The sequence below is a fragment of the Tamandua tetradactyla genome, chromosome 1 (genome assembly GCF_023851605.1).
Source record: "Tamandua tetradactyla isolate mTamTet1 chromosome 1, mTamTet1.pri, whole genome shotgun sequence".
Taxonomy (NCBI): domain Eukaryota; kingdom Metazoa; phylum Chordata; class Mammalia; order Pilosa; family Myrmecophagidae; genus Tamandua; species Tamandua tetradactyla.
Genome location: NC_135327.1, coordinates 101030344 through 101053031, shown reverse-complemented (window position 1 = coordinate 101053031; position 22688 = coordinate 101030344). Strand labels below are relative to the sequence as shown.

Below are 22688 nucleotides of genomic sequence, written 5' to 3'. Positions count from 1 at the left end.
CTTCAGAACTTTTTAAAAAGAATATACACATGCAAATTTGTTGTGCATTGAACACAATGTACTCCTTCATATTTAAGTTTTGCAGTTATCTACATTTCTGATTCCTTTTAAAGTCAACAAGAGAAATACAAAGTGATATATTTTACTGCAAAAATAAATGAAAATCATCAAAAATTTAGAATTAGAGAACTAAAGCAGTCAAATGTCAAGATTATTAAAAATTAGTTGTCAAATAAAAAGATAATAATGATCTAGTACCTAACTAGCCATTTCCATGATTTGTTTGCACTGTCAGTCTCTTGACCAGAGTTTCTCAAACTTCAATGCACAGAAAAATCACCTGCGGATCTTGATAAAATGCAGATTCTGATTCAGTAGGTCTAGGTGCTGAAATTCTGCATTTTTAGCAAGCTGCCAGGTGATGTCAATGCTACTTGGTGGTCCTTGGACCACACAGAGCAGCAAGGATCTAAAGTAATACAAAAATGAGGTTTCATTACAGTGGTTGAACATTATAATCTAGTATCTCACTTGTGCCATCTAATGTTTCCTCAAATTTATTCTAAAACATTTCCTAAGCAACTCAACTTGCTTAAAATACTAATCTTTTAAATTAGTTCTTATAATATCAATAATGTTAGTAACCATGCCTAGGGAAAATCTCTATTAAAGAATTACAAAATGACAAGACGTTCTCAGTGACATTTTACAAATATTTAAAATCTGACACAGGACTCCTATTAAATCAATACAATACCAACTTTCACTGTCTGGTTGCCTTACATTTTGGTCTACAATTTATGCCAATAAATCTTGTTACATTCTATCACTGGAACTAAAAAATCAAATTTACTTAAGTTAAAAAACTATCTTATATTCAGGGATAACAAATGAAAACTAGTTCATGCTTTCTGAATAATTACATTTAAACTTGTAGCCAAAGCAGTCCTGGTCAAAACTGCAATCATAGTGTAAGTGCTTTGACACCCTTCAAGACATAACTGTTCCACATAAGCAGGGACAACAGAAAAACACTAGCATTTTGTCTTTGTGCCCACAGCTAGGGACCGTGGAAAAGCAAAGTACTGTTCAGTAATAGTGAAAGAGCCCAAGAAGAAGTAGACAGCTCCCTAGGCCTTCCTTCCCAGCTAACTTACTCTTATCCTCAGTGTTGCTTTCTCTCTTTCCCTGAATTATTACTTAAATTCTTTCTATATCATAAGGACATTTAAAATAGGCCTGTTCACAAAAACGAAAGTTTTAATTTTTTTCATATTTTGTAATTTTATGTTTAAAAATTCAAAAATAAACAACCCTAAATTAACATATAAATTTCCTTTGTCCATATTTCACTTTCTTTCTTTTCATGACATTTTACAGATAAGTTTATCTAATTCCTTTATTTGCTGGTAAACAATTCAATATTATGTGGTTGATACTGGTATCTTGAGAGTTGTGCTGCAAGATTTACAATGATTTCCAGGAAGTCTTCAATGCTATGTGCTCTGAATTAGAAGTCTCTGAATAACCAGGATTTCCAAAGTTGAGGATCAGGGTAAATCAACTTTATGATGTATTATACCTTTGGAATTATAATTTTATCAGGGATTTTCACCTGATAAAACCAGATCAAACACTTCAAAACAACACACCTATCAGCAACCTGATTTCTTAATATAAAAATGTCCCAAAGATAATACAGAAATCCTTCTATTCATCTCCTGAAATCACATAATTTTGCAGGTACTGAGTTTACTATGCATTTTCTAGTGCTTAGAATAAATTGTTTTCATCTGTATGATGTCTGGTTATGAACATGTTTTGGGGGTTACACTGGTTTGCTAAATGGCCAGCTATAGAATTCCTGGAGTTTCACATCTGCCTTCTCTTTTATAAAAGTTCCCATACTTAATTAATAGTTCTCTTTTACTCTGAAAGCCAAACATACTGCTTCCAAAATGGGAATTATTAAAAATTAATTCTCCCAATTATGAGATGTAACCAACTTGATCAGACAACCTGTCAAAATTTATTGTTACACTGACAATCTTAGGGCAACAATAACAAATAAGAAAGAAAAAATAAATCAAACTGAAGGGGGAAAACACAACTATGAAATAATGAAACCCTATTTCAATTTACTACAACCCGGACATTACTCCCTTCATAAATTCAAGGTGGCCTGCAGAATTTAAGACATCAGGGTGACTGTGAGGAACAAGGATGAAAGACTTGGGACACTTTCATACAGAAGTAAAGCCGTATTTCTGGATTCACTGGTTATGTGAGAAAAATATGACATCAATCTGTTGAAAGAGTTATGCTAATACTAGGAGGTCTCTGCTGACCTGCTTGATGCTTCATGGAAAGTTCTGTTCTTTCAGAAATGTAAATAAGCTTTTCTTCTTGGAGACTACAAGCAGAAAACCTATTGGCATCTGTCCCAGTCCCACAGCCAACAACAGATGATGGGTTATGTGGGACTGTGACACCACTCACTTGTTCAAAAGATTTACTAAATACAGTAGCAGCGGTCTTAGCCAAACCATGGCTACTAGGCTTAGGCAAGGATTGGCTGGTTGTTAAAGTAAGTCTCTTCAAAGAGAGAAGCTCAAGATTCTCACTTTGGGCTCTCTGAGTTTGTTTTCGAGCAAAGTGATCTTTGCAAGATTCCCCTGTAGTTTCTTTTTCTTTTCCTCCAGTTTTGCTTCCTCCTGACCGTCTCTGGTTTTTTCCTACACTTGTCTTGTTACTAGAATTGTGACTACTGTTTGATAAACCCGACTGGCTGGTACTAGACGCAGCCCTGGAATAAAATCCCTCGTCAACTTCAGATATCTCCATCAGTTCTTCTTGACCTGTTAAATCTGTATTTCCTAAACAAAGAAATAACAAAGATTAATTAACATTAAGCATTTTAATCTATTCTTTTTAAAATTAATACCAAATCAATTACACTTGAAGTAGATAAAATTTAATATAATTTCATTAAGCAATAAACTATAGTAAAACCAAATTAAAGGATAAATCAAAACACTTATTCCATAAAATCTCAGAAACAGTTCATTGTAGTTAAATGACAGTAATTTAGAGCATATTACACAAAAAAGCATGCCATAAATTATACCTCACTGTGATTTTATAGAGAATTCTCCTATTATTCATGCAAAAGATCAGAAATAATTAGAAAAAATACCACACAGTAATACTAGGGGTAAACTCTCCCCAGTAACAAAGCAGTATAAAATCAAAGTTCTTACCTAGGAACTTTAAAAATAATGATATTAGAATATTTTAAAGACTAAAAAAAAAAGTTACATTATATATTTTAGATTATTTTACTAAATTAAAAAATCCATACGATAAATATCACAGGCTCAAATTTGTTAAAATTATATATATATTACCTTTTATAACAAAGATAAGAAAAATACAAAAATGAGAAAACAATATTAGATATCAAAACAAGCAGAAAATTATTTTGGAAGCAATTTCTGCCTGAGTTTTCCTAACAATTTACCTAGGAACAATATAGGAATGACCATTCCAAAGAGTATTAAAAGTTATTGAGAAATTATGGTGCATAATTCATGCATATTGATTATTAGAAAACATGCAAAATTTTTGTGACTGTGCAACTGTTGCTTAAACATGCAGCAGTGACCCTTTGCCATGAGATACCTTGGAGTGTGGCTATAAAGTGCTCTGCTAAAACTGCACTCTGCCAGGTGAGTTTACTCCATCCTCCATCAATTTTCTTACAGATTTTTGCCTCCTGATCTCTGGTAAGCTTTTGCTCTCAGTTCTAGGATCTGTGGCTGTTTCCTGCACACCCTGTATATGCTGCTGAGCATCAATCTCTCCTAATGTTCTGCCTTTTTCCCCATTCCCGGTTCTTTCTCCGGCCACATTTGTGACACTAATCTCAGGAATGACAAGGATGCCCAATTCAGTAGTATCATTATTGTTGTCAGGTTGCTCTAGAATTGAAGATGATAAGACAAAATGATGGCTGAAAACAAAACAAAATAAAAATGCAAAACAAGAAAAACAAAAGACCCAAAACAAAAACTGGACGACTGAATGGTATGGATTAAGCCAAATATTTGCAGTATAAAAATTTCCATAATTTATAATATTCTGGTGGCACTGGAGACAATAGGGTCATGTCATTAATTTTAAATGGAAAAGAAAAAATTCACAGAGCATCAATTCACGTTCTGTATTTTTTTCACACACAATCTGACATGGAATATGAATTTTTTTTTTTTACAAATAAAAACAGAATTTTTACTGTTTATAAGATAACATTGTGACCACCTGAACTTATTATGCCAAGCTTTACACAAATGCTGAAGGGTATACAGACAAATAGCTCTTGTCATCATTAGGAAACACATAATTTAGGAATTTCCCTTTGTACACCTTAAACCTCTATTTTTTAAAATTAGATTACAGTGAGGCTCACTTACTAAGCCATGATATTTTGAAAAACACTTATTTGCTCATGATACCATGGTTAGTAATGCCACAAGCATAGTTTTGTCTCACACACTAATCATCTTACATATTAGAAATTATTAATACAGCTGTCACATAATTAAGCAGTTTATTCCTTCAGACTCATACTAATTCCACAGAAAACAGCAAGCTTGTAAGAGTTCATTAAAACACTGGAGAAAAATAAAAGTGGATTTTAAAAGACAACAAAACAAGTTTGGAAAAATAAATTGGCTATCAATTCTTTATTCTGAAAACTGACACTGTAATTGAAACAAAGGAATGAAACTCTAGTGATTACTTAGAATGTGATTTTATTCAGTTTCTTTTGTCACAAAGGCATGGCTTTATTTGAAGCTCTCAAGGAAATATCTGTAGCAAATGGGGAAAAACAACATGATTGTTTCTAATATGGGCCAGTAACTAAATCTAAAGTTCAAAACAACAAAAGACCATGTAAAACAATATATACGCTTTTAAACATGTAAGCCATGACTCTGCTTGAGGGACATAACCTACTACTTTTTAATGTTTTTCATGATACAATTATCAACTGCTCACGATGGTGCCAAAGACTGTGAATCAGAAACAGGTAGCAAAAGAATGGAGGCCAGAGCCACAGATGCCTATCCTTTGGTTCCCAAAGTTTACTGTACTTTGTCATCACCTTGGGATCTTTAAAAATATAATGTTCTCCCACACCCAGACATTCAGAATTAATCAGTATGTATGATCTCGGCATTGAGATTTTTTTAAAGCTCCCAGATGACTAATGTACAGCAAAGTTTGGGAACCACTGCTTTATTCTGATCCTTTAAAATTTTGAAAACTTAAAACAAAAAGTTCTTATGGGTGCCTTGGAAACTCCTTACTCAGCAGCAATATGCATTCTGGATTCCGCTCCTCAAAGCTCCAAGTTGTTCTGGGCTAGTGGGCCAATGTGTTGCTATATTAATTTCCCTTTAACTTAGTTCTTCCTAAACTTTTGACTACAGGCTCTCTAAAATTTTTATTTCCTAGCCAAACCAAAGCATGCTGGTGAGCTAGCAGCTTCTTGCTGCTTGTGTGTGTTCTCTAATCAAGGTTTAATGAGACTAAGAAGTCCCAATCTAGCTTATCCCCAATTGCTAACAGCTGTCTTCAAGGGAGAGCACATAAAATCTTATTGCGGTAGGTCCAAGGGGACACTACAACTGAGAGTGAAATCACCACGTGCTGTTGGGTGATAGCCAAGACTTGTCCATTTACATTGTCAAAGCAGTTGCACAAAAGATGTACTGAAAAGACCTTCACTCAAAAAAAAAAAAGGTAAATCGTGGAAATTATCCATTCATAATAAAACCAATAAATATTAAGATATAACAAACCCAAAAAGATAAGCATAACTGGCCTATTAGAAAAGACAGCACTACCTCAATAGAACAACACTAAACAGGTTTTTATTCTTAGTGTTTACATATATTATTCAATTATATTCTCAAAACAATGTTAGTGAGCCTCTGGATAGGCATTACGATTCCCATTTACAGACAAGGAAACCGAAGTTCAGAAAGAGCTATACAACTATTCAGTGGGGGAATAGTGAGGTCTAAATAGTGAGGTCTCTGACTTTCTATGTCCATCCTAACATAGCAGAAATTCTTACTCCTCAATTCATTTAAGTCATTTTGAGTTAAATATCATTTAACATCCTCCAATTAGGTTATTTTATTTGCTTAGTTTCCTGGTCATTTCATATAAAGCAAATAATTTACTTTTGATGAACAGAGAGCCAGATCAAATAAAATTCTCTAATAATACTTAGATAAGTAATAACTCTTGAGATTAGTACATAGCTGTAAAAATTATTCTAAAAATACTTTTTAAAAAAATGGCGATAAAAATTTTAATTTAAAATAGAGCATCAATGGTGAAAATTTAGAATTTAGTAAGAAAAAACAGAAAAGGACAAGAAGAATATTATATAAAGTAGCAATAGGCTATTGGATTGCTAATCACATTTATCAGGATAGTGTAAAGATGTGCAGTCCAAGAAACAATGCTCTTAAAATTTTTTAAAGGCAAGAAATTAAATGGCAAGTAGAAAAATGAGAACATGTGTTTGCCCAGGCACAAATCTTTGACTAATTAACTGACATATATTATCACTCAAAAATGGTAACAGCAGTAGAGTTTTAAAAATTGTTTTTAAAGTAAATTCATAAAGAGAAAAGCATGTAATGCTGTACTGAGCTAGAAAGAACAGAAATGTAATTTTCAGGAAAATTACAAAACAAAGAAAGATAATTATATAACCCAAACAAACATGTAGTATATGATCTTGCTTCTATTATCTCTCTGACTTCATCCCTTATGTAATTCTATGACCCAATGCTGCATACCCACTGGTCTCTCTGGTGGCCTGGAATATTCTTTCCTCAGATAGCTGAATGGCTCACCTCCTTACTCCTCAGGTCTTTTCTCAAAATTCTCCTTCTTAGTAAAGCCTTCCCTGATCATGCTATCAAAATTTCAATAAGCCCCATATTTCACATCTCTCTTCCCTTCTTTCTTCCGCTGCTTAGCACCTAGCACTCCCTATCATATATTTACCTTGTTTTACGAGAATCCAAGTTCCATAAGGGCAGAAGTTTTTGTCTGGTCACTGACTATACCTACTTCCCAGAAATGTAGCTTGCACCCAATAAGCATTTGTTCGATGAACTGAATGAATCTCTGATATGAGATGAAAGTATTACTAGAATAAATGTGAAAAAAAAACCACACAGAAGACCCGAGAAAGGTAAGCAGGCAGAAACGTTTTGTGAATTAATACAAGGGAAAAGTAACATTCAGCTTATGCTAATAAGAGTTTTTAGATGGCAGAGAAAAACAAAGGCTCTTCATTTTGGAGAAGTGATGTAGCCAACTCTAAATGTATGTTCAGTAAAATGCTTAATATGAAAAAAAATTTTTTTAAACCTGTACATTTTTCATTATGTTATTCCGTTAAGGAGAGAAACTTATTTCTTCTTTAAGAAAATTATATAGAAGGTGCTTTAAGGGAATGCAGATGTATAAGAAAACAAATCTGTTAGAAACCCAGAACTTAAACTATGGAAAAGGTGGGCGGTGCGACTGTGGCTCAGTGGCAAGAATTCTCATGTGGTGAGCCGGAGACCTGGGTTTAATTCCCGGAGCCTGCCCATGCAAACAAACAAACAAACAAACAAACAAAAAACTATAGAAAAGGTGCCATGATTAATTTATACCTATAAAAAATAGTATTCACATTTTACTTCAAATAATTTGAAAAATTAGAAAACCATTCAGGGAAATTTATCAGAGAATATTTTATTTGTATAATTTCCACATGAATAATAGATAACCTCCTCTCCATACACAGAAATGACAAGAGTTAGAAAACACTTTTAATAAACACTTCCAAACTGATTCTCAAAGGCACTCAAATCATTTTTTCCTCAAAAAATTTCTTCCAGCTTTGAGGAAGAAAAGTGAAGAAAAATTGCAAACTTCATTAAAACTGATCATGAAAAGTTGTGATTTCTTTCAAGTTTAATTTTAGACTCCCAAATACAGAACTCTTTGTTCCAGCTTTTGTTTTTATTTTTTTCAACTGCTCTATTTACTAAAAGCGATAATTTTAATAAAGGAACAATTTATTTATTCACAGAATTAATGCATCTCTTTATTATGACCACCTCATGACTGTCACAGAGTTCTGGTAATGATACAAAGCTTACAAACTTATTTGTAAAAATAATAAAATAAGTTAAAGCAAAAAAAAATCTGTACCTTAAATATCTGCATCATACAATTATGACATTAATTATGAAACGTATTTTAGAGTAAACCCCAAAATAAAGTCACACACATTCATTTATAATTTAAAAGATGTAGATCTTTTAAAGGCTAAGAAATACACAAACAAATCATACCTTTTAACCCAGTCATTTTATGTTTATAATTTATTCTACTTAGGGAAAGAAAAATGCTATCTATATTTATTAAGCTATTCGTTGCAGTGCTCTACAATAGCAAAAAAATTAGAAAAATATTATTTAGCAATTAGGAAAAAGGTTAAATGAATGATGGAATATCAACTCAATATGGTAATATGTAGCCATTATAATACCTGGATTTACTAGAGAAACTTGAAGAAAATGTTTATACAAGGTTAACTGAATGGAAATAAAATCTTAAACAAAAATTTTAATCAGATACAACTGAAAAATACATGTGCAAAATTTTAAAACTATAAAATGAAAACTCTTTAAGCAGTGGTATACCCCTCTACCCAATTTACTAACATGTTGCTATACCATTTTTCAATAAAACAAAGGGCAAAAAGGGAACAGACTGAGCTCCCTATATTATAAATTTATCATTTATTCACTCATTCATTCATTCAGCTACCATTTACTGAAATCCTACTCTGTATCAGGCATTATTTTAGGTGCTGGGGATCCAATGGCCAACCAGACAATGTAGTATAGGAATTTAACAAATAGGTATCTTTAGATGGAAAATTTTAGACTGTAGAAAATGCAATGAAAAAAAAAAGAGTAATACAGAGAGTAAGCTGGTTGGCAGTAGAGTAGAGATGATGGTCTTGGAAGACTTTTTGAGGAAGAGAAATGTGAGCTGAGATTCGAATGATAAAAAAATACTAGATACACAATGATCTAGAACAGAGTTCAAGCTGGCCATTTTTCATCATTCAAATCTCAGCTCAAATGTCCTAAATAACTAATATTAAGGGCCTAAGATAGTAACGAGCTTAGTATGTTGAAGGGTTAGAAAGGAGTTAGTGAACCAGGATGAGAGTGGTTGTCTAAAGTGAGGTCATATCACTAAGATCACGTACGCCACAGCAGGGTGACTTGACTTTGCTTTGATTGCAGTAGGAGGCCAATGATGGATAAATAGATACACTATTTGCATAATATATTGTAATTTTTATCAACAGAAGTCACATTTATGTAACACAAAATACTAAGCATGAAGGGTGCCCCAGATTAAAAAGAATAGCATTATAGCAATCCACAGCCTCAGTCAGGAATTTACAAGGAAGATTAGGGGAAAGTGAAACTGCCATAGAAACAGAATAAGGACTAAGCAGGAAAAGGCTCTACTCTGAACAAGGGAGCAAGCAAAGACTAAGACTGGAAATTTGGGTTCTCAAGCCAAAAGTAGACGTCCCAGCTCGGTGATGACCAGGTAAGAAAAGAGCAACCTGGGGCATGTAGAAGAATGCAGTCTGGACCACAAGCATCTGTTAAGACACACTGCTTAGGAGCTATTAAAATTTCCTTAAGTAAAGATCAAAGTCTAGTCATTAGCTTTTTCTGTTTGTTTGTTTGTTTTTTCGGTGCATGGTCTGGGAATTGAACACGGGTCTTGGCACGGAAGGCGAGTGTTCTACCACTGAACCACCCATGCACCCTAGTCATTAGTTTTTGTTGAATATATAGTAAATGACAGAATTTTCCTTATTGAGGTGGAATCAGTCACCCTCAATAATTTTTGTCATCATTACTAAGTCCCAAGTTAAAAATTCGAGAATCACAACAGATATATACTGCTAGACTAGGTGAATCACTCATGATTATAAAAGATCCTCATGATCAGACAGATCTATTATGTAATTGGTCTATTACAAAACTGTTTATAAGAGGTTATTTCTCCTGCAGTGTGCAATGTACAACAAATGCTCATAAAAGCAGAGAAGGGAGATGCTCAATAGTAAATAATAAAAAATAATAAGTTCCTTAACTACAGCAAGAATTATATAAGGCTTCCTTAGTAAAATAAAACACAATAATCCAAAAATATTTTTGCCTCATAAGACCAATAATTCTGAAGTTTCTTGCTCTTCTAGGTAAATCTTTTTTTACTTTTATTTTACCTAGATATAGAATAAGATTTTTTCTCTTCAAATGCTGACTAAACCAGGATTCTGAGACAACACACAGTCTTTCCTCTCTTAAATCTAATGTTCACATGTGTCAAATATATGAGCACGATATTTTAGCACTTTGATTAATATGTCCTTTTTCTTTGAGTACCCTATTTCCTAACATTTGATTTTGTCCTCAAGGAAATTAAAAAATTTGAAAAACACAGCATTAAGTAAAGCCATATCAGTACAGTATCAAAATAATCAGATGAAAAATGGGAGTCAAACAGGCAATCATGCTTTTAAGTTGTCAAACAGGTCCCTCCAATATAACTTCAGTAGAGCCAATCTTTCTTTTAAAATCACCCTATTTCATCGATATCAGGAAGAACTGTGTGGTCAAAATTAAAATCACAGGAACAAGCAAATAATACAACTTGTTAAAATACAATTCTAGAAATTTGGGTTGTTATTCAATGATGAAACTAAGATCACAGCAAGGTTATGGGTTCTGTTACATGTGGAAATATAAAAACTAAGGTAAATTTTTACCTTCTATAAGAACATTTTCCATTAAAATATAAGCTGTGGATAACTGTTAACTTTAAGGAAAATATGGTAGGTTCCTGAAGCTTCAGAGACTCCTGAAATACATTCTAACATAGCTCAGAAAACAATATCTTAAAATATAAGTAATTAAATGTTCAATATAATTATTTTTAAAGTGTGAATTAGTTTGGACTATAGATAGTCAAAAGATTTTTCTGTTACTAATAGTAAAAAAAAATAAAAGTGAGTAAAGGTTCCAATGTAATGTATTTGCTTGCATATATAATCATTTTTGGTGACTTAGATTTGTGGACAGACCCCAACATATTCACAGAGTTACTTATATTCTTTAATGATAATAAGAGTTAGAAAGCAAAAAGCAAAAACAAAACAAACAAACAAACAAAAAAAACAAGAAAGTTCTGCTTGGTTGCTTTCCATGGGAGACCATTTACTCCTTTCCCTCTTCTCCCCAGATAGGATGAAAAGAAGATAAAAAAGGAGAGATGTAATAAATGGAGACAAGTAAGTAAGAGAAAAAGAAGAGAAGAGAAATCGCACAAGGAAAGGGAAAAAACAAACAAACAAAAAACCAGGAAAAAAAGGTCAACACTTTCTTCTTTCCCAGCACTGGTAGTACCAAAAAAATAGGCAAGAATACTAATAAAAAATAATAATCTATAGAGTTTGTTTCTTGTCCCTTATTTCCCAATCCCTAGTACCACTGGCTTAAAGTTGAATGTTCCTTGTTCCCACTGTATAACATGTTTAAGCCTTTGGGAAGGAGGGTTGGTGTGGTGAGGGAATGGAGGACAGGCGGAAGGGGAAACATTCAGGCTCCAATGAAATATAGGGATACAATGTGATTCAGGTAGTCATAAACTCAACTTGCAGTGTACAGTACCATAATTCAGAAACATTATGGGATAAAAAGACTTCTGTGTGCTACCCTGTAAATCTATATCCCCTTTACTTTTGTTTCTGAAGCAGAAAGAACTACATAAATGAATTAAATTTCTGGAATAAAATCCACTTGTAATTTAAGAACTGTTCATACATAACTACAGTAAAGATACCTATCTTCCCCACAAGAGGCAGTGTCAGCTACAGAGCCCAGAACAAGAAGATGTCTAAGTAAGGAGAACCAAGAGGAGGGGAAGTAGTAAAGTTTTTAATTCAGCAAAAAATGGTAACAGCGAAAAATACTAAGAAGAAAAGCCAAGACTACCCTAAAAAAGAGAGAACACAATGTGCTTGAAGAGGCCAATAAGAAGGACCTTAGACTAGGAATATTTTGGAGTCCATTTGGGTAAGTAAAGTTCACACTGTAGGTGAGTAGTAAACAAGATCCTATATTCTGTTCCTGCTCCGTGTACCTGACCTGCTTTTTGTGATTTGTTTTTTTTCTAAAGCCTCATCTGTGGCTTTTTTGTTACCATAAACAGGAGTTATCCAAATGTTAAGAGTTGTGAATGATGAGTAAGTGCAGGGGGACAGGTGATAAGGATGCCTACTTGAATGAGGCTGTAGCCCTAACACAGAGTACCAACTCTTCAGGTGGTGGCAAAAATGGAACCTGAATATCTGTAAGAATCAAATAGATACAAATATTCAATTTTTCTTTTCCCTTGTTTTAAAGATTTTTTCCTATGAAATATTTCTGAAAAAACATTTTCTATGTTATTGCAGGGTACATAGTCTTACCTGTTAAATGCATGCACAGATATGCACACACCCCCTCTCTCTTCAAATACACACATACATTAATACCTTAACCCTAATTTCCAATATGTCTACATATACAGCAAGAATGCAAAGTAGAAAAGGAATTAAAATTCATTCTTGCTTTTCCTTGTAAAATTCCCTAAAACCTCAATATTTTTTGAGAGTTTGATAGTGGTAGTGGGGGAGCAATTATGGTCACAATGACCGATAACGATCTGGTTTATTGCCTGTATGCCTATTTCACCCATTAATACCAAAACAAAATATCAATCTTTAAGGTACCAACATATCTAATTAAATGGCTTTTTACCTGTAAACTAGCTCCATTAGGTAGCATAATTTTCATTAAAAAAACTGAAGCATGTTTTAGACTCTGTATGTTTTAAATAGTAACATAATTTGTCTTGCTAATGGCAAACATTACCACCTCTTTTACATCTTTCTAAAGTACTTTCAAGAATCGATACACTAACTTTAAAAAAGAAAAAGACTGAAAATGATCATTGGTTAAGCTGGATAATTTCATAGTTATTCTTTTTTGAAATACTATCTCCTAGATTCCCAGAATAAGAATAATGGCAACGTTCTCGTCATCAATCTTCTATTTTACCATGAATAATCTTGTTCTTCTCATTTCCTCTTTTCATTTTATCTATAGAGACCATAGAGGCAACTGGAACTAAATACACCAAAGAGCTCTATCATTTTAATGTAATTTTGCAGAAAGAAGAAAACCGAATGAAGTTTGTTTTACCCCCAATATACATATCTGTTTGGAGCCTTTTGTTTCCCATCCAATGGGTTATCTCCTGAGGAAGCTGATATTAATCCTCTTCTCATACTGATTTTTGCTACTACAATAACCTCTAGTTGGGGAGGAAGTTATTAAAAAAAAAAAGAAATCAAATAAAGAGTAATAAATTTAAAAAGAAGGGAAAGAAATAAGAAAGCTTTGAGAAGGTCATGATGAATGAAATTAACTTCCATTAAAGTATTAAAATAATAAAATGAAGCACTGAAGGAATATTCAAACAATCTTGTAAGAAAATTAACTTCAAGAAAGTAGAAATGCCTAGATTTACATCAATACTATGGTATTCTTTACCAGGGCATCTGGAACAAACTGTTGAAAATCCCTATTAGTTGTTCTAATTCAATATGCAAGTTTATCTGCTAAAGAGATAGTGGAGAAATAAGAAATATTAAGGAATACATGCAAATAGCTATGAACATAAGTCCAAAATGTAGGAAAAACCTTAAAATGCATTTTCCTACTCTCCTACTCTACTGAAATAAGATTTAAAAGCCAATACAATTTTTAAATAATTTTCTACTCATATATGTAACAAGGGACTCCATTTTCCTTATTGCCTGTCACACACAGATAATAAATTAGGAGCTAAGGGTAGCTCAACAATTTTCTCTTACAGATTACTGCAGTACTATTTAGTAAAGTTAGAAGTTATAGAACCATAAGCTCAAAGAAAATTATGATAGAATCAACACTGCTCTAATTTGAAGATTTAAGCATTTCTTACCGTGTCTTTTCCACCTGTGGCCTCTTATTGACATGCTGGTTACTGCATTTCTTGATATTCTAGAGGAAGTTGGTGTAATTTCAACTTGAATACACCTAGTACCCTCTTTACTAGATTTCATGGCACCATGAGGTAATGAAGCCTTTATTGCATTAGCAACCTAAAAAGGAAAAATAGAGTTTACAATTGACATTAACAGATGTATTATTATAGTCCAGACAAAACATGATGCTAAATTTTTAACATGTTTAAAAAAAAGGATACTCTCTTCAATGTATTTCATAAGATGATACAATCCTCTAGAATAAGTATGAGTTCAGATGGAAATTAATGGTTAAAAATAGCATGTAAATGATGAAATTTTAAATTTCCAAATATTAAATCAGATTTCCAAATGCCTAATGCTAATTAACAAATACAGGTAACGCATGTTAAGGAGAAGATTTTTCTAAGTTAAAAAACCATCAGGTTATCTAGGAAATTAGTCCAACAAAATTTTCAATTTCTATTATACATACCTTTGCAAGTATAAAATTATCTTAATATATAAGAAACATGAATCACTGAGTATTAATGACATACAGTATTAATGCACTACAAATGACTACTTCTCAACTTACAGTTCTAAACTGAAAAATCTTAAATTACAAAATTTATATAAATAAGTGAGATACCTACCAGCAATGGCTCTGGATATAATTCCAGCTGGGCTCTGTATATAATATCATCTAATGCTTTTTGAGCCAGATCCCATTCTCCATTATAACTGAAAATTAAATAAATTAAGTGAAATAAAGTAGAATGCTTTTAAATTAATTTTATATAACTGAACAAAAGATAATGAGACATTACTGAGGAAAATAACACATCATATTAGCACATTGTTTGGCATTCCACTCATTAAAAATGTATTGTTAAATCTTTTAATTCTTTTCAATTGTATCTGAAAGCCTATTAATAGCAAAGAAAATTTTATAGACGTACATTTCTTTTCTAAGGAACATCTTTATAGAACAAAAATCCAAAAGGCTAAGGCAATTTCAAAGCATTCTATACTTTCAAAGTAAGTCAGAGCATAACAAATTATACACCTTAGAATAATGTTCAGAAAACCTTAAGTAAAATTGTTCTGTAACGCCCACAGTTTTTATGAGAATCTACAACTACTGTGGCTTGCAGTATTCTGTGTAGCTATGTCTTTGTATTCTGATAGTTATTAGAATAATATATGATATATGCTGCAAAAATTCAGAGCACTATCAGAGAAAAAAGTGTATATATATATATATACTTTATATGCATAATATATATGGATAATTTTCAAAGATACAGCCACACCCTTCATAAAAATTGGTTGAATGACAAAAATAAATCGATACAATGGCTTGACCATCTGTCAACAAAATTAGTAAGTATCAATTATTACATCAAGAGTGCAAGTGAGGTCTAGAAAGAACATTGCTCCTACCCTAGAAACAAGACAAAGCCTAGTAATCAACAAAATTATGACTTTTCATGAGCCTATCAAAGAGCCGAGTTCATGGGGCAATGAAGCAGCCTGTGGTACAGGTGCTTCTAAGAAAATGGGCTGATGCCAGTGGGTAAGAAAACTCAGCTAAAATTTTTTAACAAATTACTAAAAGCCAAGTGTGGGCTAACATGAGAATATGGAATCTCTGGGAACACATACAAGGGGAGTCGTGCCCATTCACAGATTTTCCATGAACCTCACCTAGTGCTCCCAAGAAAAACCGGTGACAGGGCAAGAGACCAAAGAAAGCATCTCTTGGTGGTACAGGTCTGAAGAAGAGTAGTCACCCATGCAGGAAAGGTACAAAGACCCTGACACTCTTCTCCCATGTGGAATAAACGTTTTAAGCCTTTGGGGAAAGAGCAGCAAACTCTTTCAGACCCAAGACATAGGTTAAGACCCACCACAGCTCTGAGGGAAAGAAAAAGAAATAAAACCCCTACCCTTGGGAGAGGATCAGGAAATCACTTTGTGCTAAGACCAACAGAGGTCTCTGAGCACTGTGAGGGATAGGATCACTGAGAAAGCAGGGACATAGGGCTTGCCTAAGACTGAGGCTGCACCAGGACAAGATGAGAACACCCCCTATCTCCACCTTCTTCCCACCCAGGCTGCAATCCTCACAGAAACAAGCAACAGCAGTCTGTTCCTGGAGATCGAGCAAGAAGGTAGAGAGAGACCCTCTGTGAGGTACAGGCATATAGGGAAGCCAAAAGCTGAAGATGGAGCAGGAGTTTTGAGAAAAACTCTCTAGAAACCCAGCTCCCATCTTAAGAATCAAGTAACATTACAAAGTAAAAGATAATTTTACAAAGTAAAAGGTAAGGCTCAAAGAATAATAGTAGTACCTAAGGCATTAGGTAAGACTGACCATCAATATATGACAAGTTAATATAGTAAACTATTTCTGATCATAGAAGCTCTAAACAGTTCTTTTAAAGCTAAAATTTCTGGAGCTTGGAAAAAGATATTTAAGGGAAAAAAACACTATTTGGAAATTGTAGCACAAAAAAAGTAATGAAGAAAGGGACTATATTTAGGTTTTACTAATTTTCATTCTGTTCTGAAATTAAAGAAAGCTGAAGTAATTTGAGTATAAATCCTTCAGAATTTTAAAAGATATGCTTAAATAATTATTAACAAGAATTTGATTCATGCTCTTTGACACAAAATATTCTAATTATGTTTATGTATGGAGGTTATAAAGTAGTAATATTTCCAAAGACATTAAAGGTTTATTTAGTATATGAGATAAACTTACAATGCAAAATAAATCCCTGTTAACATTTGCACCATGAATTCTGAAGAAACTGGAATCCTGTTACTTACACCTTTGTATTTTCTTACATGTTGTCGAGGATATCCACACACACAGATTCTAGAAAGACCAAAATAAATTTATTTTTTAAATTGGTAAAAATTTAGATAATTTATATTTAAATATTTATAAGCCAACAATGTATCAGCTATGCTCTCATAACAAACCTAGTACTTATGAAATAAGGAATCTTTCTAAACAGGACATTTGTCTGTAGCTTCTTTAGTTAGGAAAAAATTTTAAAAGCTGGAGTTATGTTAATACACAGCAATTGCTGAACCAGATTCTCACGGATGGGTCATTAATTTTAGTCAATTCAATTACCAACAATTTTTGGCTACAGCAAAACCTATTACATGGCACCACTGGTCCTAAGTAGACCTATGGTATGATCTTCTATTTCTGACAATACTTGACATAAACTGCAGGCTCCAAAATACCTTAAAATTAGACTCAAACATCATAGTGTACACCAAAAAAAAATTCAGATGGATTAAAATTTTAATATTAAACAACTACAAAAGAAATAAAACATAAGCAAATAGTTAAATATTCCTTGCATGAGGAATGCCTAAACATGACATCAAAGGTAGAATCCTAAAGAAAGCTCAATAGATTTTAATTTTTTTTTAAAAGAAACTACCACAAAGAAAACTGAAATGCAAAAGAGCACTTTTTTTTATAATGAGTAGTAGTTACAGTTAAGGAATACTAAAGTAAAGGAATATTTATTGTAGTGAATAAGAAGCCACCTTAAAGTCCAATACTGGGGACTAATTATATAAATCATTCACAGAATATGATGAAGCAATTAAACATGTTTTGTCCTTCTTTTCCCTTCTCTTGTCCTTCTGGGACACCCACAACACATATATTTGTGAACTTCATATTATCATTCAATTTCCTGAGCCCCTGCTCAAATTTTTCCATTCTTTTCCCTATAGTTTCTGTTTCTTTTTGGATTTCAGATGTTCCATCCTCCAGTTCACTAATTCTAGCCTCTGTCTCTTGAAATCTACCATTGTAGGTTTCCATTGTTTTTTTCATCTCTTCTACTGTATCTTTCATTTCCATAAGTTCTGTGATTTGTTTTTTCAGACTTTCCATTTCTTCTTTTTGTTCATCCCATGCCTTCTTCATGTCCTCCCTCAATTTATCGATTTGGTTTTTGAAGAGGTTTTCCATTTCTGTTCGTATATTCAGAATTAGTTGTCTCAGCTCCTGTATCTCATTTGAGCTATTGGTTTGTTTCTTTGACTGGGCCATATCTTCAATTTTCCTGGTGTGATTTGTTATTTTTTGCCGGCGTCTGGGCATTTAATCAGATTTCCCTGAGTGTGGGACCCAGCAGGTTGAAAGACTTTCCTGTGAAGTCTCTAGGCTCTGTTTTTCTTATCCTGCCCAGTATGTGGTGTTTGTCTGTCTGCGGGTCCCACCAGCAAAAGATGTTGTGGCTCCTTTAACTTTGGAAGACTCTCGCTGCTGGGTGTGTGGTGGAGACAGAGGAAAGGTTGTAGGTTGGTTTTAATGACTTCAAATTGTGAAGTCCTGGGACCTGAATTCCTTGAGAGAGGGATTCCACCTGAGTTGTGTTTCACCCCTCCCGCGGGGAAGGTTCAGGTGGTAGAGAGCCCTGAAAGCAGCCCGCCTCTGCGTTCGGGGCAGTCGCAACCTATGTAATCCCAGCGCTGAGCCCAGAGGCAACCAAGCCTCCGCAGAAATAGCTGCAGAAGGCTCTGTTTTGCCCCCTTTCCTCTTTTTCAGTTAGCCCAATAGGCGACTTCCGCCTTGATCAGTTTTGCCTGAGCTGAGGGCCTATTTTTAGTAGTCAGAAGTTGTTCATTAATGCCACTATTGGTGTTAGGTTGGACTCAGTCTCTACTACTGTTGGAGACTCTTTCCTTTCCCTCTGGGAAGTCGCCTGTGGGGGAGGGGCGCCGGCCGCCGCCGCTTGGGGAACCGCTGATCTGAGGCTCCCAGCCGGCCCGGGAAGCCGCGTGTGGGAGGGGTGCCAGTCGCCGGCCGCCGCAGCTTGGGGAACCGCTGATCCGAGGCTTCCAGCCGGCCCAGGAAGCTGCGCGTGGGGGAGGGGCACCGGCCGCAGCAGCTTGGGAAACTGCTGATCTGAGGCTCCCAGCTGGCCCGGGAAGCCACGTGTGTGGGAGGGGCTCCGGCTGCCCACTGCCGTGGCTTGGGGAACCGCTGATCCGAGGTTCCCAGCCAGCCCGGGAAGCCGTGTGTGTGGGAGGGGCTCCGGTCGCCAGCCGCCGCAGCTTGGGGAATCACTGATCCGAGGCTCCCAGCTGGCCTGGGAAGCCGCGTATGTGGGAGGGGCTCCGGTCGCCACAGCTTGGGGAACCGCTGATCCGAGTCTCTCAGCCGTACTGGGAAGGAGGGAGGGAGGGGGGCCGGCTGCCAGCCGCCGCAGCCCGGGGAAGCGCGTACCGCTCGGGGACCTCACCGCAGCAGAGTCTCGTAGCTGGTCAAGCCGTTCCAGATTGGGGTACACTGTGTGTCTGGTTTCTGTCGTGGCTCCGGGAGCTGTTCTGTACTGTTTCTAGTTATTTAGTAGTTGTTCTGGAGGAGGAACTAAGACCCGCGCGTCTTACTAAGCCGCCATCTTCTCCGGAACTCCTTAAACATGTTTTGAAACTACTTAAATAACAGGGGAAAAACTGTACAAACAACACATGCGGCATAATCCCACCTGTAATAAAGAAATAAGGGTATGGTGTGTGTCACTGCAAAAAATGCACATATACAAAGAGTTATCACTAAGCTGTAGCATTACATATGACTTTAATTCTTCTTTAAATTTACATATATTCCTAAATTTTCTATGATCAATATTGATTGCTTTAAAAAAAACAATAAGTTTCTATTTTAATAAATATTTATATACTAGAAAATAGCTGTCTTTTTATAATATGTTGTGATTGGTATAATATAACCTTTATTTAATATAATACTAGCCAATCGATTGTAGTTATTTATCCCCTTCATCCCTGCAAACACTGCTTGGAATTCAGTATTTCCTCTACTGAATTCCTCTACTCAGTGAATCTAAGCCTTCATTTAAAATGTATACCACAGGTATACCACAGATCTTTTAAAAAATTATTTCCCTCACAATACCATTAGTTAAAAACATCTTTAAGAACTAAATATAAATTCATTTGATATAGGGAGGATCTCAGAAGTCTTTAGAACCAAGAGTAAAGGCAAACAGGAAAACAAAAATTAACTACATGTGAAATAAAATCATCTCAAATTTTGCTTGATTTTACAGAAGCTTACATCTAAACTAGAATACACTCTGCTTACTCCTATTATCTAAAGAAGGAAACTTGGAAAATTTTATTTTCTTATACCTTCCACCTTTAATGATAGTGAAGGTAGTAAATAATAAAGAACCAATGTATGAAAGACAGGATTTTTTATAACTTCCTTTATTCATCAACAAATATTTATTAAAGACACATTGTATCAGACACTAGGGATAGACAAGAAAAATGTAGTTCCCACAGAGATGTGCAATCTCCAATCATAGTGACTGTATGGTAAACAAATATTTGCAAGAACAAGTTACAGAAAAGGCAAAGGAGAGAGCGGTAATCTCTGATGGGAGAAGTGGAGGGTCAGAGAAAGCTTCCAGATAAGGACTGCTTTGAACTGAGTCTTAAAGAAAAAATGGTATTTTCCAGGTGGAAAACATTGGAAAGGGCAAAGGCAGAGAGGCAGAAACAACATGGCACTGAGGAGATGGGAAATTTTAGTAGGATTGAATACTAAGATACTAAGAAATAACAAAAAAGCTAGCAAGGGTCAGATCATGGAGTGTCTTTTACGACCTGCTAAGCTTTATCTTGTAGGGAATGGAAGAAACTAAAGGTTTTTGTTTTGTTTTAAGCAAGAGAGTGATATTCTCACTCAGATTACAATGGAGGAGTTCATTTAAAAAAATGGAGGGGTTGAGGAGAGTCAAAATGTACCAGGAGTAAGATGAAGGGGGCCTGAACTAAGGAACTAATGGTGGGAGAAAGAGAAAGGGTGGGCTTGGAGTCACATTTAGAAAGTTTAATTACTTGGTGAGACAGAAGAAATAAGAGGAATGGATAATACCTATATTTAGTTTGGATAGTTGGCTGGATTGTAGTGTGATTAACTGAACGAGGACAAATAGGAAATACTGTTTTAGAAAAAAGATGAAAAATTTCAAATATGTTTATTTTTAAGTATTGCCTCCTGTGGTAGTTAGATTCAGTTGTCAACTTGGCGAGGTGAAGGTACCTAGTTCTGTTACTATGGACATGAGTCAATGTTACATTAACCTTATCTGTTGCTCATTACATCTGCAGTCAGCTAAGAGGCATGCCTGCTGTAATGAATGATATTTGATTTAACTGGCTGATGCTTAAATGAGAGAGCTCAACGAAGCACAGCCCAAGCAGCTCCGTATACCTCATCTCAGCACTCGCAGCTCAGCCCAGGCCTTTGGAGGTGCAGAAAGAAATCACCCGGGGGAAAGTTGTTGGAACCCACAGGCCTGGAGAGAAGGCCAGCAGAGACCATCCTGTGCCTTCCCACGTAAGAAAGAACCTCAGTTGAAAGTTAGTTGCCTTTCCTCTGAAGAACTAATGAAATAAATCCCCTTTTATTAAAAGCCAGTCCATCTCTGGTGTGTTGCATTCTGGCAGCTAGCAAACTAGACACCTCCCATACTCCTTTTCCCCATCTTCTAGTTTTAGTACCACCATCATTCCTACTTTCAGGAACTGGTCCTTCCCCAAGAATAATCACAAAATTATGATGAGGCTGACAAAAAAATTTCCTGTGACAGAGATCACTAATCATCCCCTAATATTCATTTTTCCCTTTACTAATATATATAAGGTAAGCTTCTCTACTCTCTTTCCTGCCAATTTCAATTAGGAACACTGGCCACCCTGCTAGAGACCACATTTCCTAGCCTTCTTTGCATCTAGGTGTGATCATGTGACTAAATTCTGGACAATGGTCTGTTAACTGAAATGGTGTAGTTACAAGGCGATATGCTTTAAAAATCAGCTGCATGCCTTCTTCTCTTTCTTTCTTCCTCCTTGCAGGATGTAAGTCAGATGTAGTAATAGTGATCCATCACCATAAGGACAAGGGCAACAATGTCAGGGATGGCAGAATTCCAAAATAGAAGGAGTCTGAACATTTTATAAACATAGCTAGTCTATTCCCAGAGAACCTCTTGGCTTAGACTTTTACATGAAAGAGAAATAAATGTTCACCCTACTGAAGTTACCATTATTTATCCCTGTTAAAAACAGTCAAGTCAATATTTAAACTGATACAGCATTCTTCCAAATAATACTACCCAAGGTGGTCCCAGTGCGTATGTAGAAGCTTCAGGCTGGGACAGAGCATTTTTTGATAGATTTTTTTTTTCATACTAAATCTGGGAAAGATGATGTTCTTTCTCCTGGGGTCACTAAAGGTAGACAACATAAGCTTTTAGCTGCCTGTGGTCACTGTTCCCACAAGGAAGAAGTTCATCTTCAGAAAGAAAATACAATGCCAACAAATTAAAAAGCTGAGGTGAGAGAAATGGGGAAAGAAAATCTGATAACATCTGAGTCT

General features: G+C 35.0%; 1 protein-coding gene across 9 annotated transcripts in view; it reads right to left on the bottom strand.

Annotated features, from left to right (window-relative positions):
* Positions 1-2010: 2010 nt before the first annotated feature.
* The window catches only part of HYCC1 (hyccin PI4KA lipid kinase complex subunit 1), a 128972-nt gene continuing 108294 nt past the window's right edge, over positions 2011-22688 (bottom strand). For 8 of the 9 annotated variants that reach the window (XM_077122064.1, XM_077122027.1, XM_077122008.1 and 5 more), the window contains 4 exons: positions 17004-17120; positions 14890-14977; positions 14212-14371; positions 2011-2876 (listed from right to left, as the gene is read on the bottom strand). In XM_077122064.1, the coding sequence (XP_076978179.1) occupies positions 2302-2876; positions 14212-14371; positions 14890-14977; positions 17004-17120 (940 nt within the window). In that variant the 3' untranslated portion in view covers positions 2011-2301. Of the gene's footprint in view, positions 2877-3681; positions 3981-14211; positions 14372-14889; positions 14978-17003; positions 17121-22688 lie in introns of all 9 variants that reach the window. The other variant, XM_077122080.1, reaches the window with a different exon arrangement.